At 38.5% G+C, this 19079-nt stretch overlaps 1 protein-coding gene across 1 annotated transcript; it reads right to left on the reverse strand.

Moving 5' to 3' along the window:
• Positions 1–347: 347 nt before the first annotated feature.
• Positions 348–18337, reverse strand: LOC123667802. The gene is made up of 10 exons (XM_045601641.1): positions 18202–18337; positions 11474–12275; positions 6694–6786; positions 6119–6262; positions 4868–4995; positions 3032–3164; positions 1970–2106; positions 1760–1891; positions 977–1063; positions 348–468 (listed from the first exon to the last, which is right to left on the reverse strand). The coding sequence occupies exons 1-10, from the start codon at positions 18204–18206 to the stop codon at positions 348–350; spliced, it is 1782 nt and encodes a 593-aa protein (XP_045457597.1). The 5' UTR covers positions 18207–18337.
• Positions 18338–19079: the final 742 nt, after the last annotated feature.

The following is a 19079-nucleotide window of genomic DNA, read 5'->3' on the forward strand; positions in this document are numbered from 1 at the left end:
CAAATCTTTCCGTGCGTTGAAACGAAATAAAAATCCTATTTAGACTACGATTTTGTGACAATTGTATTCACAACTGTATACTAAATATTTGTATTTATGTATTTTACATACAGGTTATTATTATTATTATGATATTAGGGGGGGGGGGGGGGCGGTCGGTTGGACGACATTTTGATTCTAGAGTTTTACTATTTCAATTACTTAAAGTTTGATGCATTTAATAAAGATTAAACTCCAGTAACGAAATGGAGTTAACTCACTTTCTTCAGTGTTTTAAAGTTCGTGTAAATAAAATTATAAATATAAATATTTTAGTACACAGTTGTCGCTTTGAACGTTTTCACAATCTATTGCCTACTCGCGTCGTACTGTTTCACTATTTCCGGTATAGCGTTTGGTTCGACGGGCACCTTTTCTAGTAGCTCCTTGAGACTTTTAATATAAGTCAGCTTCCGGAAGAATTTTGAACTGTAAAGAAAATAAATTTGAATTAGTATATTTAATTAGCTATAGTAAGAGTCCCCCTCTCTTCCCGTGTGTGTCGTAAGAGGCACACACACAATAACACACTTCCACTACCATCTTGGAACTTAACAAGCCGACCAATGGCGGGATAACCATCCGACTGCTGGCTTTGAAATACACAGGCCGAAGACGGGCAGCAGCGTCTTCGGTGCGACAAAGCCAGTACTGCGGTCACCAACCCGCCTGCCTAGCGTGGTGACTATGGGCAACACACATTGAGTTCACGCTATTTTTGGCGCGAACTTAGGGAGGCCGATGTCCAGCAGTGGACTGCGATAGGCTGAAGTGAGTGAGTGTATAAGAGTTAACGTAATTATTAATTATATCATCGCTATTATCAAAACAGTCAAACAGAAGCGATAGTTTATGTTCAGTTACAAGACTGTCTCGTGACTAAAATACGCGCGTGTGTGTTATGTGTGATTTGTGTGAGTGTGTATGTGTGTCTCACCTTACGAACGGCTTCGTGACGATCACAAAAGACTTCAGCCAGAACGTCGGATGAACCAAGTACAAGTGTTTCAGACTCTTTCTTAATCTGGAAACATAAATTACATTTATATAAATTCCGTGTCACGATGTATGTGAGCGATAAACTCCGAAACTACTAAAGCAACTTTTATCAAATTTTGTAAGCATCTGCAATTTGGTCCAGCTTGGGAGATATGGTAGTTTTTATATCAATTAAAGATCTCAATATTTTTTATTGCAAATTAAATGTTTTTTTATACGACTTTAGTGTGTATTTATCGGTTAGTTGTATAAAATCCTAATAGATGGCGGTTTGGCATCTTAGTTGCACGGGTATCCGGTAGATGGCGTGAGAGGGTATGCATGTGTTCGATAACTTAAGCGTGTGCGTGTGTGTGTGTGTGTGTGTCGGTGTGTGCGTGTGCTTGTGCGTATGCGTGTGTGTGTGTGTCTGTCTGGGTGGGTGTGTGTGGGTGTGGGTGGGTGTGTTGGGTGTGGGTGGGTGTGTTGGGTGTGGGTGGGTGTGGGTGGGTGTGTTGGGTGTGGGTGGGTGTGTTGGGTGTGGGAGTGGTTGGGTGTAGGGTGTGGGTGGGTGTGTGTGAGTGTGGGTGTGTGTGAGTGTGGGTGTGTGTGTGTGTTTATGTGCGCGTCTGCGTGTGTGAGAGAGTGGGTGCGCGCGCGCGCGCGTTTGCGTGTGTGTATGTATGCGTGTATGTGTGTGTGCGTGTATGTGTGTGTGCGTTTGAGTGTATATGCATGTTACCGGCGGTCCAGCAGCTTGTAGCACTCGTGCAGCCAGGCGAAGGAGGGCAGGCGGCGGCGGCCCGCGCTGCCGTGCAGGTACACCAGCACGTACTCGTCCGTCACCAGCCGCTCCAGGCTCCACAGCACGTAGCTGCAACAGACACGGCTGTACCTCGTCCCACAGTACACGTCATCGAACCGCATCGAACCGGTTCACAGCGGCACTCACAGGAACAGGTTGTCCATGACGTAGCGGTAGTCGGGGCGCGCGTTGTCCGGCAGGTGGCAGGCGCTGAACACGATGAGCGCGGCGCCGCCGGGCTCGTAGCCGCCGTGCGACACCACGCGCTTGAACGGCTCGATCACCTGCCGACGTGGGCGCTGTCTTCAAATACATTTCGAGTACAGACTACCCCACACACACTCGTAACTCACTTTTACCTCATCACTCTATTTTACCTCATCACTCTATAGTAATGTACAAAGGCGGTCTTATCGCTTAGCAGCGACCTCTTCCAGACAACATTTAGAAAGAGGAAAATATGTTTAATTAAACCTGATGATAAGATTTTCAAATTGTTTGAAACATGTTAATAATTTGTCATAAACAATATCTACATCAGACATAATCACGCTTGTATAAACATTTTTGAATATCATATCAAAAATTGACCGCTCCAGCGGGGTTCGAACCCGCGTCTCCGACTGACCGTGTCGGCGCTCTAGCCAATTAAGCTATGGAACGATGTACCCACTAGAGCGAAATTTTTGATATGATGATTTTTATTTTCGGTTTAAGCGAACGCTTGTATAATTTTTTACTCTCCTCATTAAACTAGCCCCACTCACAATCGTAAGCCATTTTCATCTAACCAACAAACTAGTACCATTCATCTTCATGGCTTCATTTACCTCATAATCAAATTAATCTCCAACATTACATGAAAATCAATTTTACATAATCATCAAACTAACGCCAGTCACTCTCCTAAACCACTTTTATTTATTTTAGTTATAGCTAACCGTGATGACCTGCAATTGTTGTTCTTATTATAAATAAATAAACCACTTTTACCTTATCAATCTAGCCCTACTCACTATCATAAATCATCATTACCTCATCACTAAACTAACTCAGACTCATAAACACTTTTACCTCATCATCAAAATATCTCCACCCACCCTTACAAACCGGTTTTACCTCAACATCAAAGACCACACTTACCCACATAAATATTTTTTACCTCACCAAGCGACTCATAAACGACTTTTACCTGTAAACGAAACTTACCTTCATATCGCAGACCGATCGCCCGCCGCTGTGCTGTACAGTGAGCCACGACCTCTCGTCCCGGAACTCCTCAGCGGCGGAGTACTCAGGTATCGGATCGCTGCATTCACTCACTGTGTTCGTTGATTTCGATCTGTTAATATGGAAAAAATAAATATATTTATATCTTCTTTATGAATAATAAGGAATCACTAAATGTTACTAAGCGCTAAACTCGAGAAGGACTGGACAAATTCGGGTATTTCTTAAGCTTCCTAAATTGACGACGCGTTGGCAGAGCGATCGCAGCACTGGCCGTTGCACTGGCGGTAGCGGGTTCGATCCCCGCTCACGACAGCCATTTGTATTGGCCATATGATGTTTCTTGTCGAGGTCTGGGAATTTGTGTATTGTGTGTGTTTCCGGACACAGGGAATAATCCAACTGTAAGCCGTTGAATGTGGAGTGTGAGGCGTTTATTGCTTATTTAAATGTTTTGTAGAATGCTTTTTCTTAATGAAAAGTTGATAAAATTGCGCAGAAAATAGTAAAATATAAGAAAATGTAAAGGACTATATACATTTCACACGTTATCAATTACCAATACAGGACAAAGTCTGTGGGATCAGTTTGTTATGAATAAATTTGTTTAAACAATTCTACAAAATTTAAGTTATATGGAAGAGACTGTAGCGATAATCTTTGGTACATTTTTGTGTTGCACACGATTCAGACTCTACAATCCCACTGCTGGGCATAAGCCTATTTCTCCACATTGAAGAACGATCGTAGCTTAATTAACTATCGTCGATATTTTTGTATTGTTACATGTTGTATTAAGTGAGTGTAATAAAGTGTTGTATGTCAATTTGTAGTGGGAAGTAGGTGAACACTGCAAGACATACACACGATTAGTAAAACTTCTTTACGTACGCTTGACTTGGGGAGTAAGCTGGGGAATGCGTGACGAGAGCGTTACGAAAAGTGTGATCGGGCGAGGCGAAAGGAAATCGAGAGGGAGATTTAAGTTAGTGAAGATAGAATAATTGAGTTTGCAGGCAAACGAAGAAAAACCGACTTCAATTACATCGACAAGTAATACAACGTAAGTAGACGAATAAATAGTCAAGTAAATATCCATTATCAAAGATTACTCCAAAAGTTGTAATCAGATCTCGATGAAATTTAAATGTGACCACATGATAAACATCGGCTTTCGATCAAATTAAAAATCATTAAAATCGGTACACCCAGTAAAAAGTTATGCGGATTTTCGAGAGTTTCCCTCGATTTCTCTGGGATCCCATCATCGGATCCTGATTTCCTTATCATGGTACCAAACTAGGGATATCTCCTTTCCAACAAAAAAAGAATTATCAAAATCGATTCATAAACGTTATCCCCGAACATATATTAAACATCGAATTGAGTAACCTCATCCTTTTTTGAAGTCGGTTAAAAAGAGTGTTACGCTTTGTATATTACTGTACAACTACAGAAGCTTTACTTCGGTCGTGTGGTGTAAAGCACAGTCGTTTAATTATTTTATTATATTATATTATAAGCTTTCCGACGCGACTCCACCCGCATGGGAAAGTACATTACACGAATTAATTGAATTAATGCATATTTTATAGTGATAACTTAGCTTTATACCAATGAAAGAATTTTTAAAACCCGTCCACTTTTTTTTGAGTTTAGCAATTACATTTAGTACAGATTCAGTACGTATTTAGTACAGATATTACTATATCTTATATCTTTTATAGGAACTTTAACCTTGTGTTGAAGTAAGTGTTGATATTCAATAATGAAATACATACATATTTTTATAGTATTGTCATTTTCAAGTATTACCTCTTGGTATTGTCCTCTTCACTGGTATCATGCTGCTGTGGGGGGAGGGGGGGAGGCTCGTCTTCCGAGTCCATGGAACAACCGCTGACGCTGTCCAGGCTGCATCTATCGTCTTCTACTTCTGGCGGCTGAATTTTTTTTTATAAGTTATAAACTTAGCTTATGATAACATTTTTTATACCACTATGGTGGCAAGCAATCAGAAAGTTCGTCTGATGGTAAGGGATTACCACAGCTTATAGACGTCTGTAATACCAGAAGCAACGCAAGCGCGTTGCCGCCCTACACCTAATCCCCCAGGGGCTCTGATCACCTGACTCACGACAGGAACACAACACCGCTTGAAAGCAGTATTATTTAGCTGTGATGTAAGGTCGAGGAACTTCCGTTAATGAATATATCCTTCTTCTCCTCAATAAATTTGCTTCCTCCACAACCCAGGCCCTAAACATCTATATTTTTTTAAATTACTTATTGACATAATTAGCTTAGAAAAATCCTAAGTTCGAACAGTTGTTGTTCAACTAGAATTACGAAACCGGTCCCACGCGCTTACAAACAATCGCGCCAACTCGGAAACAAAACAATCAAATAACACCGTTACATTCTTGATGTACGTAACAGTTCATAGGAACAATTACATTATCAATTTATGTAATAATTGTGACACACTTCATTATTGTTAGCATTTTGAAGTCAAAATTTTTATTTTGTTTAAAAAGCACTTTTTAATCGTCACTTTACAAAATGACTTAGGTAGGAACCAGCAGGATATCTCCTACTCAAAATCTGGAGTAGCCCGACTGGGGTATCTCGACCTTACAGAAAATCACAGCTTTATAATACTGCTTTCAAGCAGTGTTGTGTTCCTGCGGTGAGTAAGGTGACCAGAGCTCCTGGGGAGGGTCGGTGGTGGGGTCCTACTGTTGTTGCAGGCGTCCATAGACTACGGTAATCTCCCGCCATCAGGCGGACCGCTTGTTTGTCGCCATAGTGGTATAAAAATATATTTTGGCTATATCATTACTTAGCGATCTACTTAAGTAATGATATTTTTGTCCTAATTATTTTAACCCTATTCTTAATTTCAAAGCCAATTTCTCCTTTACAAATGTAAGAGTTTGGGGTCATTTTGACCCCACCTTTAATTTCAATGCGTTTCAAATACATAATTGAAATAATTTGGGGTCGTTTTAACCCTCAGCCCTTTTTCAACAAGAAAAATTCGTTTAAAAGAATAATAAGACATACCAATTGCACTTTCCTCCTCGGCGGGTTGGTCTTTGGCGTGGTGTGTCGTAAAGCTACCGACCCCGTGTAGGGGTCGAGCAACGCCTGGTAGGCTGACCTATCTTCTTGTGTCGATGATGATATCACGTCTGGGGATTCTAGATCCTATGAAAAAAATCTTTAAGGAATGAAATGAACTATTCGTATGTTTTATCTGCCAACCCGCAGTGGAGCAGCGTAGTGAATTAAGCTCCAATCGTTCTTCTACATAGAGAAAAAAGCTTATGCCCAGCAGTGGGATGTTACAGACAGAATCGTATCGTATATCGTTTGTATGTTTAAATGTACATTAGAACTTTTGATTTAAATCACACACCACGACTACCACAAAGATTACTGAAGATTTAATTTATAATTATGACCCGTTGGCGTTGTTTACCATTAAATTATTTTTTTCAGAGGTTGTGGGGTCGATTCCGACCCCGAGTTTATTAGTGTACTTATTAACATTATTCATTAAAAAAAATGTGTATAACAGATATAACGGTATCCAAAAGATAAGTTTTTAATATACTTTTAAATTAAAACACACTCACATTATGAACAGCAATTTGAGTAGACATTTCGATGGGAAGATCGAAGTTAGGCATCGTCCGGACGTGAGCTGGAGACTCGCACCACTCCGCTACCTGTAAACAATGCCGTAGCTGATACCAACGTTTTAAGCCCGGTTGCTATTCGGAAAACGGTTCGTTTTGCTTTCCGTCCCGTCCAAGTATGGGACATAATCGAAATTGTACGATTGGTAAGTATAACGGACCGTTTTGTAGTATAACAACGGCCTCTTTCTCTTTATTTAAAAAATATTGGAGCTTAATCCACCACGCAGCTCCGCTGCGGAATTTTGATTCTGTTGCCCATTACTTTTGATTTTTTTGCTCAACTGATGCCAACTATGCGTGACGTTCATTTAAAAATTGTTTAGTGAGTTCATTAAAAAAATTAAATAAAAAAGATAGTGTGCTTTAGACCACACGACTGAAGTAAGTAAAATACAAACCGTAACTAGCTATGAGAGAAAGAGACAAAAAATGTGTGCTCATACCTCTCTCCCTTACTCCGTTCGCCTCGCCCGATCACACTTTTCGTAACGCTCTCGTTACGCATTCACGAGGTTTACTTTCAAAACTCGGCTGACGTCTTGTTTTAGTTTACACAGTGGGCGTTCAGCACGGGGCCGTTTCCACAAATTGATTTATTTAAATATACATTAAAAAAAAAACTTAAAACTAACATTACAGCGAACCCAGTGTGTTAGTTAAGTTGATCACAAATTCTACATCTATCTACAGATTTTTGTTTACAAAAAATTAAATTAGTGGTCGTCCAGTGGTCGAAATACGACCATAACTTAATCACAGACTTTAACAATAAACAAAATAGTATATATGCGTGTGTGTGTATGTCAAATACATGGTAGTGTGTGAGACATTATTTTTTTATTGATTTATTGTACTTTTATGTATATATATTTTTTTTAAGATTAATTCCAACATAAGTAAAATGATGACTGAAAACTACGTTTAAAGGTAACTGAATGCGGTAATATTTGATTTTAATTTTAATTTTTATGCATGATAATATAAGACATCCTTTACCAATCTGTTTAATGGATAAAAATTATATTATACAGTATATTAAAAAATACATAACAGCTATAGCTGGGCAAAAAAATAAAGTTATTTTTGCATTGTTATCGTGTACACCTGATAGCGATCGTTACTCATTGTAGGGTATACATCCGTCAATTCGCATTGGAGCAGCGTGGTGGATTAAGTTTTGATCCTTCTCCTACACGGGGTAAGAGGCCTATGCCCAGCAGTGGGATATTACAGGCTGAAGCGAACATTGCAACTAATAAGAATAAATATAATATTTTGAAAGTAATCGATACTAATTAATGCCGTATTTTTTCGTTCGGTTATACTGCGGAAACTACTGAACCGATCGCAATAATACTTATACCATAAGATGCAGCGGGTTTTGGAGAAGGTTTTAGTATATGATATGTTGGTGATTACTTATTGTGTAAAAAAATATGGACGGATAGAGGTCGCTAGTATAATTTAATTGTAGTGTAGTAATAATTTAATTGTAAAGAATATATTAATACTGGATACATGGAAACCAGTAGAAAATGCCTTGTTAGGATCCTAGACCATAAGAATGAAAGTATTCTAAATTATATAATCCCCTCTCTTCCCGTGGGTTTCGTAAGAGGCGACTAAGGGATAACAAGGTTCATTACCACCTTGGAACTTAAGAAGCCGAGCGATGACGATAACGATCTAAACGCTGGCTTTGAAATACACAGGCCGAAGACGGGCAGCAACGTCTTCGGTGCGACAAAGCCAGCTCTGCGGTCACCAACCCGCCTGCCTAGCGTGGTGACTATGGGCAACACACATGAGATCACGCATTTTTGGTGCGAACTTGTGGAGGCCTATGTCCAGCAGTGGACTGCGATAGGCTGAAATGTCGATTATGATGATGATGATAAATGATGAAATTATATAAAATTAACTTTAGGAAAGGAGGACATTTTCTAATCGATTGTATTTTTTGTGTCTTGTGTTTGATCAAGATCCGAGGATTACTTTTTGAATAATCTTTGATAACGCGTATTTACTTGACTATTTTTATGTCCACCTACCTTTTATTACTCGTCGATGTAATTGAAGTCGTTTTTTTTTTATCCTTTGCGAGCAAACACAATTATTAAATTCTCACTATTCTATACTAGCCTTAAGCGATAATAAAATACTTTAATTCAGCCACATCTACACAGGTCCAAGCACATTTATAAAGTCTAGTGGATGACACTTGATGTTAGTACAGATTATTCAAATGTTTATTCATAAATTAAATTTAAAATACAGTTTTTTTTGCTGACTTAAAAACGAATTTAATTAATTTTATTTATTAACCGTTTTCGTGTAATAAGCTAGTGTGTGTGTGTGTGTGTGTGTGTGTGTGTGTGTGTGTGTGTGTGTGTGTGTGTGTGTGTGTGTGTGTGTGTGTGTGTGTGTGTGTGTCAGCTTTGCAAGATTCCTAGTCTATTCTAGACAAGGATGTGTGTTTAATCCAGGAAATAACTTTATATACGCTAGTCTCAAGGACTTCTACAAATGAATTACATATTAATTTTTATAATAATATAATTGAGTTCGCTCGCAAACGAAAAAAAAATAAAGACATTAACGAAAAATCGAGCGTGGTTAAGACCACACGACTGAAGTAAGACTTCCTTAGCAATAGACCTTCACAATAGACCTGCAATGTGTATTAGATTACTGTGTGACTACGGTAGTAAAGAATATAGCCACCCCCTCTCTTCCCGTGGGTGTCGTAAGAGGCGGCTAAGGGATGGCACAGTTCCGCTACCACCTTTGAACTTGAAAAGCCGACCGATGGCGGGATAGCCATCCAACTGCTGGCTTTGAAATACACAGGCCGTAGACAGGCAGCAGCGTCTTCGGTGCGACAAAGCCAGCCCTGCGGTCACCAACCCGCCTGTCAGCGTGGTGACTATGGGCAACACACGTGAGTTTGCGCCATTTATTGGTACGAACTTGTGGAGGCCTATGTCCAGCAGTGGACTGTAATAGGCTGAAATGATGTGTATTAGATATACGAAACATATTATGTCCTTACATATGAAATTGGCATTTTGTCGTACTGGCCACTTTGATCTCAAATATTTCCTCTTTGCTTACGAATGCCAAATTCAAATTTATACAGCTATTTCCTCATGCATTTGAGTATCGAAAACCGTAATTCATTTGTTTTCTCCACTTTTGTTTTACATCTTTGCGTCACTCAGTTTACGAAATGGAAAACTTGAAATATCGTGTTATTTACGAGTACGAGTTCCACCGTGGCACCAGCGCTGCAGAAACGGCTCGAAGGGTTAATGATGTGTATGGCTGAGGTGTTACAAAAGAAAACACAGTGTGTTTTTTGTTCCAACGTTTTCGTTCTGGAAATTTCGATCTGCAGAACAAGTCTCGTGGACGGCCAGAGAGAAGTTGATAATGAAGAATTGAAGGCTATTGTGGAAGCGGGTCTATTACAAACCACGTCCGAGTTAGTTGCAGGCTGTGGTGTTAGTGATAAAACTATTTTAATCCACTTGAAGCAAATTGGGAAGGAAAAATGATTGAACGGTGGGTACCTAATGATTACGTCATTACGGTATTTTCAGTAATTAAGAGAAAAACACTTGAACAGTTTTTTCTCCTGCTACTATGAGCGTACTAAGCTTGTCAATTACCGCGGCAAACGTATGGCCAATTAATGTTGTCTAACCTAACCCGCAGCCGCTATTACTAGCCACTGCTGAGACCGCTGCGCCAACACGTCCTCGGTAAACAACATAGCAATAATCGATACCTTCTATGATCTTGAAAATGTGACAATAGTTAATTACTTTCTTGCAAAAGATCATACAAATTGAGGCCTATTTCACCGGTTATGGAAAACGATAGTTAACGGATGACGATATCCAACAAATAAAAGTTTTTGATGTATTATCCTCTTTTACCATCGATTTCAAGTGTATTTATGAGATACTAGCGACCCGCCCCGGCTTCGCACGGTTGCAAAAACTATTAGTGTTCCTCTATTATATTATGCGTGTATTATACATATAAACCTTCCTTTTCAATCACTCTATCTATTAAAAAAAAAAAAAACCGAATCAAAATCCGTTGCGTAGCTTTAAAGATTTAAGCATACATAGGGATATAGGGACAGAGAAAGCGACTTTGTTTTATACTATGTAGTGATTTCTAGTCGCAAATATGATTCAAAAAGTTGTAGTTGATTAATTGAGTAGAAACAGGTCCTAATGACCTATCCTACCTGCTACTGTTAAACTCTATTCGTAACTTTTTCGCAGGTTAAACAATCAACAATTACAAAATGCACAAATTGCCAACTGAATCGTTTTTTGAGGAATTGTTTAGTGTTTCTTGCAGGTATTGAAATGTTATTTATACATTTTATGTGTTATTATACATTTACGTATAAATTTCGTGTTACGATGTATGCGGGCGATAAACTTCGAAACTACTGAACCAATTTTTATCGAATTTCGTAAGCATCTGTAATGTGGTCCAACTTGCGGGATAATTGAACTCGAAACCCGCGTAACAGAAAGCAATTACAAACTGCAGCAACGGGCGAGTCAAAAAATATTTTTATCCCGAAATTTAGTTCTCTGAAGAGAGGATGAAATCCAAAATTTGTGTATGCGGACAAAATCCCTACAGCACGAAATAATAAAACGAAGAATTGCTATAAAAATTTACTTACCGAATGGAACTCCTCAGTTTTCTTCGCATTCAAACCAAGACTCCTGGGCGTGCTGTAACTGGAGATCTTGCTCCTATCGTCACCATATTTCACGGCGCTGGAATCAACATCAGGCATGTGACCAAAATTCTTCGGAGGAGTCGAGAACTCTGTCAGATTTTCTGTGTATCTTGGTATGATCTTTCGCCTTTCGTTCTGTTCGATTCTTGCAACATCTGGAGGCGCATTGAGAGACTCGCTCAGAATTTGACTGTCAGCTGTCACGAAATTATCAGAAAAGTACAGGTTATTCTTCGAAGTGTTCCTCAGAGGAGTGTACAGTTCGTAACCATTAGTGGTGCCTCTCTCATCCTCTATGCTGGACAGACTTAGGTCCTTCTCATCTTCTATTTTGGGCACTTTCTTTGGTATTACATCTGGGAAGTTCTCATCCGGACTTAAAGTCATTAGGGGATGACTGGTGGTAAGAGTTAGGGTTGAACTAAGCCTAGGGGGACTGATACCTAGATTCCTAGGTCTGACTGGCGAATCGATCCTCAAATTCGACATACGATTTATCAGACTATCATTTAAATCTGATTTAATTGATATTTTATTGTCTAATTTCTCTGTTTCAAGTAATTTTAGGACATTGGGATTCTGTAATCTTAATACTTCTGTGTCTCTTTCCTCTGAATCTGATAGAATCGAGTTCGGGGTGTCTTGAGTCGACCGTAGTGATTCGGATGCTGTGTCCATCTTTTCATCTGAGGAGGGGGAGCTGAAGAGGTCGTCCTCGCTGATCCTCGACGACTGGAGGCTACTGGAACAAAGATATATTCTTTTAATTATTTTTCATCATCACTTTTTTTTTCAATGTTCTTTGTAGTGTACAATAAAGGGTATTTATTATTATTATTGGCTGTGTGGCTATGGCACTAAAGAATTTAGCCACCCCCTCTCTTCCCGTGGGTGTCGTAAGAGGCGACTAAGGGATAACAAGGTTCCACAACCATCTTGGAACTTAAGAGCCGACCGATGGTGGGATAACCATCCAACTGCTGGCTTTGAAATACACAGGCCGAAGACGGGCAGCAGCGTCTTCGGTGCGACAAAGCCAATACTGCGGTCACCAACCCGCCTGCCCAGCGTGGTGATTATGGGCAAAACACATGAGTTCACGTTATTTTTGGCGTAAACTTGTGGAGGCCTATGTCCAGCAGTGGACTGTATAGGCTGTAATGATGATGATGATTATTATTATTATTATTATTGCCCGAGTCAGGCTGCTCCAGATTTCAGACGGGATATTTCCTGCTGTACCCCAACTCAGTTAAATATGTAATCAAATTGAACTAATCTAAATCAGCCTATAAACGTTTGACTGTCATGTCCACTGGACAGAGTGAGTAGGTGCCTCAACGCAGGCTTTTGGGCCTACAATTCGCACTCCGTGTAGATTTTGTATGTATGTTGTATCTATTGTTTACAAGTGTTTCTACTACGTGATGACTACGTGATGACTAGATAGTCATCACGTAGTCGTCGACCGCGGTTGTTATTATAGACACCTGGTAGCGAACGATATTCGTGATAAAAAAATTTACTATACACACACACGCACACACACGTGTAGTAGGTTTCTAAGTTAAGCATTTTAATGTTTGTGTTATAAATGTTGATTTTATATTATAAAGCCCCTTAATCCCCCCTCTCCCCTTATAACTCAGGGCTAAGAAAAATAGATGTTGGCCGATTCTCAGACCTACCCGATATGCACACAAAATTTCATAAAAATTGATCCAGTCGTTTCGGAGTATTGTAACATTGTGACACTAGAATTTTATATATAAGATTACTGCGTATTACAAATGATTTTATTACGAAATATAAAACAAATTATCAGTCGATACTTATGTGATAGCGTAACGCAATGCTTCATTGCAGTTGCAACTTCCTTTACGTATTTCTTAATAGTTTTAATCAATATTATCATTTTAACATCTAGAAGTTATATATGATTGTATATTTTTAAACAAATAAGTTCAATGACCGCTCTGGTATAGTGGTGCGTGTAGGCGTCTAAGTCGCCGACGGTTTGTGGGTTCGATTCCCGCTCGGGATAGATATTTGTATTTGGACAAATCTATATCCTTGGTTCCCCACCGTGTCTCTGAGAGGACGTTAAGCTGCCGACCCCGGTTGTTATCATATACACCTGTTAACGATAGTTACTCATAGCGCATGCAGCAGCTTGGTGGATTAAGCTCCATCTCCTACATAGAGAAAGAGGCCTGTGCCCAGCAGTGGGATGTTACAGGCTGCATCGTAATCGTATGTTTAACACACACACACACACACACACACACACACACACACACACACACACACACATATTCGGTATTGCCTATTCAAAAAACCATTTAACGAAAAATAATCGAAGTCCATTCTGTTGCGGAAGTTCCATTTCCGGTCTAGATTCGAAGTAACGAAATGTCGAGAACTCAGACTTAATTATACATCTTTTTTTTTTATATTCATAATCGTCGCACCTAGTAAAAAGTTCTAGTTACGTATACATATAAATACATTCGAATGGAGTAACGCCTTTTTTTTAAGTCGATAAAAATATTTCAAAGATACGAAATTAAATTTCTATACGCAAGTGACTGAGTGATTTTCTGTCTCTTTCACACCTATCATAATGCATATATTTTACTGAGTTCGCGGCGGCCATGTCAAGTGGGGCCTGAAAGGGCGCCATCATTGAAATTAAAACCGGGACAAGCATCAACAAGTATGTTCTTAACAAGCTCCTCCCGATCCCCGATATGTATTTGTAGCCCATGAAGCGCCCGGGTGCAAATTATATCATCCTGTTAATGAATTAAAAATGGTCAGCCGTAAATGTGCGGCTTAAATTTGAGTAAGTATAAAAACTATTATATAACGATACTTACGCCGAGTTGCACGAAAAGAAATTAAAATTTAAGTTGTGATTAAACTAATTTAATCGCAAGAATTGTATGAAACTCTTGTGATTAAATTAGTTTAATCTCTACTTAAATTTTAATTTTGTTTCGTGCAACTCAGCGTTACTCAGAAATGAATGTCCATTATCGATTACAAATATATTAATAAATAACTCATAGCATACACACACGGTCGTCTGTTCCTATGGTAAGCAATATAATGCTTGTGCTATAGGTAACAGCCGACTGTTATAGCTAAATAGTTTTTTTTATATGTACATAAATATGCATATATAAATATAAATATTACACCCAAGCTCAGGCGGGAATTTAACCTGCAACCCGCGGAGCAGAAAGCAAGACCATCACAAACTGCCTCAACGGGCTAGTCGATTGTCATCGATCGTCGTCGAAATTTCGGGAATTTCAAATACCAACGATGTCTATCCCTTTTACATGTGGCTCTCGGCGCCCCTTATGGGGTAACGGTACCCCCTTCACTATAGGTAAAGCCGCCCCTTAGTGCGTGTGATTAAAAGGCGGCACACGCGTACGGCCCACCCGATGGTAAGCGGTTACCGTAGGCCTGCAACACTAGGAGCAAGAGCTCTGGGCACCTTACTCACAAAGTAACACAACACGTCTTGAATTAAATAAAATGGCCTTAGTCCGTCTATTGCAGACGATATAGACAGTGTCAGACAGACACTGTGTCGCCTAGGTCACTCTTCAGGAAAACGCTGAGTTGCTTAAGCTCTGCGCCAACTCCTTGACCTCACTGGCTAGGCCCACAGGAACGACGAGTCGATACGTGTGGAGCCAGTTCGGCCGCAGGAGTCTTTCACATTTTAGAGCTATGCCACGAATGCTTGTCGGAGACCCCATTCCGGGTTTCAAGTTAAGTTTTCCTTCTCCAGGGCCCTGATGATTTTGAGCCAGGTTTATTCCTCGGTCGCCTTTTAAGACCCCCACGGGAAGAAAGGGGGAGGTTCTATTCTACTCGGCCAGCAGCTACTACACCACACAGTATTCTTGAAAGCAGTATAATTTAGCTGTGATCTTCTGTAACGTCGAGGAACTTCTCCAATCAGGCTGCTCAAAATTTTTAGCTACTCTAAATTTTTGTAAATAACAGAATAAAAAAATACATTCGAATTGAGAACCTCCCCCGTTTTCGAAGTCGGTTAGAAACGCCTCACTCAACGAACCTCATTAGAATTGACTCCTTGGTTGGGGGTCTACAATACACGAGCACAAACGCCCAGAGTTAGGCAAACTCCAGTATCATCTACCTATACCGCCACCCGCAGCAGCAGCGTTGTGGATTAAGCTCTGATCCTTCTCCTACATGAGGAAAGAGGCCTATGCCCAGCAGTGAGATACAGGCTGAAACGATCTATCTATACAAGTGTTTGCCATAAGCGGGAATATAGGCCGAGAGCGCTGCGCCAACGCGTCATTTCTAACCAGATACGCGAAACTAGCATTCCGCTTTTAAAAATACCATTGGTATTTCCTGCAGTAAGTATAATCAAGTAAACAAAAACCCCGGTAACAAGCACTTATACAATTTAGGTGTTACAGACAGCCTCCATGCAGAGCGCGCATGGAGGCAGAAGAAACGGCATCACATATTCTACTGGAATGCGGTAGTGTGGCGAACTACAGGGCACTGCACCTCGGGGCACCGAGGTCGCTCCAGGAAGTCGTCGGCAACGCGAAGGGTATGCTAGGCTGCCTCAAGGAGCTTGGCTGGCACGAATAGTGCCCCTAGCCAATCACGCAAAATAGGCGCACCAAGACGTCGAGTTGCGGAAAATAGCCCGTGCAAAACAAAACAACAACAACAAAAACCCCGGTTTAACAATATCAATAAATATTAATTAAATAAAAAAATACTCACTCATATCATTATTTTTTGCCTGAGATAAAACACGGAAAACAGATTTAATGATTCATAGCAGCGTTCGTGCAATATGTACCATACAATATGTATTTATGCTTATATTTACATATCTTATAGAAGACGAGCAAAACTAGAAACGACCTTAATCCATCTGTTTCAGTCAGTCAGTCAAACCGTTCAGCCTATTACAGTCCACTGCTGGACATAGGCCTCCCCAAGTTCGCATCAGACATCACAGTTTAGCGAAGTCCGCATCCAGCCTACACCGGCAATCTTACGTAGGTCGTCCATTTAATGAATAAAAATTATTTCATATTTACCTTAGTATATTAAAAAAATTAGTAAATGGGTTAGTTGAAAAATTTCTACACAGGCTATATTATATTCATAAGCAAAAGATAGTATAATGGCTGGTTAGCTAGTCGACAACAGACTTGCAATGTATTGCAAGCATCCATACGCTATGGTATCCATTAGCATCAAGTGTGCCATAAGCTTGTTTGCCATCATAGAGGTATAAAAAATTGTAAAAGCAATACTGTGTCTGCAATTGGCAAGTAATGTTACATCTTAGTCGCCTCTTACGACACCCACGGGAACGACGGGGTGGATATATTCTTTACTGCCTTAACCACACATATAGTTTGTAAAAAAGAAAGTTGAAAAGATATCTATATTTTCACAATAAACAATATATGGAAGTATGTTTGTTAAGTCAGCTAGTATTGTACTTATAAACTGTTAATTTAAACCTAAGTTAAATTATAAACTTCCTAATCATCATTCCAGCCTATTGCAGTCCACTGCTGGACATAGGCCTCTACAAGCTCGCGCCAAAAATGCGTGAACTCATGTGTGTTGCCCATAGTCACCACGCTGGGCAGGCGGGTTGGTGACCGCAGGGCTGGCTTTGTCGCAGCTCTGTCTGTCTGCTGTCCGTCTTCGGCGCTTACTTCTTGGAACTTCCTAAATGGTTGTGATATTAAATAAAAAAGTTATTTTACCACCAATGAAAAAAAACTGATTTAAATTTACATTGACAACTAATAAAACGGGAAATCAAATCAAGATGTACTCGTCAGATCTCGATTAAATTTAAATGGGACATGACTTGCACATGCTTTTGGTTCAAAAAGAAATCAACAAAAATGGTACACACAGTTAAAAGCCATGACATCATTGTTTCTTTTTCAAGTTGGTTAATAAGTGAGAAGAGTTAATGAACTTTATATAATTACTGAAGAAAACAACTCAATGAATAATTAAGATAATTAAATACTTTATAAATTTATTTTAAATATTATAAGTTTTGATAAACTGTTAATGAAACAGTCAATAATTTTTTACATTTATTTTTAATATTTTTTAATCTGAGTTATTTTAATTAAAAATTCGTAACAAAACTATTTTACGAATTAGTATGAATAAAAAATAAACTATTATTAACAGTGTCAATAACATAATATATTGTTTCTTTTATTCAATATATTTCCTTATGAATAGATTTTTAAATATATTTATATAAAAATATATATTGTTATTATTACATACTTCTATTAAAATATAATTACGTTCAAGTACCATAAATGACTGCAGTTGATTAATAAATATCTTATCAACCTTTAATAAGCTCGTACGCTTGGACAAATAAATTCGACCAATTCATAATAAATAAAAATTAGTTGAGAAAAGAGGGTGGATCGCAAATTCTTCATCAATATTTGAAGAATCAAATATACAAGTAATGCAAATAATAAAAGGTAATGTCGAAAAAATTTCCATATGTTTTTACAGACACATAAATAAAATAATACAAAAGAAAAAAACACAAAAAAAAAAATCCACACATCAGTAAAATAATAACAACTTACTTCATTTGTATCCTCTTAACACACTTAATAACATATATTAAAGCACTGAACACAGATAATTGTAGCACGAATATTATTTATTAAAAATGGTACATATATATTAATATATTATTTATTTTTCGTAAACATATAAATCCAATAACATCATAGTTGATTATTTGACTGACGCATTCTGACGCAAAGAATATAAAAAAGTAATCTGACGGATGAAAATGAAATCATTTTTCAAGTTTGATATTTCGCCGATTGCTTTTGTCGCGTTCAAATTACATGTAAATAATAAATTAGGGTTCCCATGTGAACTTATATGTGGTATCTTTTACAAGGTATATAAATTCAGTGTTTTATTGAAGAATGTATGTATGTATGTAAGCTGTGTGTATGTAAGCTACGGCAGTAAAGAATATAACCATCCCCTCTCTTGAACTTGTGGAGGCCTATGTCCAGCAGTGGACTGCGATAGCCTTAAGTGATGTATGTATGTGGGTTAATAAATATATATATTTTTGTTTAATAAATCACATAATTATATAAATTAATTGCAACGTCATCTTTTTAAACTTTTTTTAGATCATTGTAGGTATATACAATTTATATTTTCTTGTTATTCTGAGATACAGTTATCTAACTAGTTCAAATAACAGGTGCACTTTAATTGTAAATACATTTCTTTATACCACCTTTAAATCAAAATTAGGAATTGTATCTTTATTTGTTACCAATTATATACTTTTTTTTAAAGATAAAAATCCTAAGCTATTTTACTATTATCGTGTATTATATCTTATATTATGTCGTTTTACTTACCTAATTTTTTTTTGTTTTCCTAGCTGAAGCTATATTTGGCGATGGCTTCATCTTAAGTATGTTGATTAATT

This window comes from Melitaea cinxia, chromosome 29 (genome assembly GCF_905220565.1).
Source record: "Melitaea cinxia chromosome 29, ilMelCinx1.1, whole genome shotgun sequence".
Lineage (NCBI taxonomy): Eukaryota > Metazoa > Arthropoda > Insecta > Lepidoptera > Nymphalidae > Melitaea > Melitaea cinxia.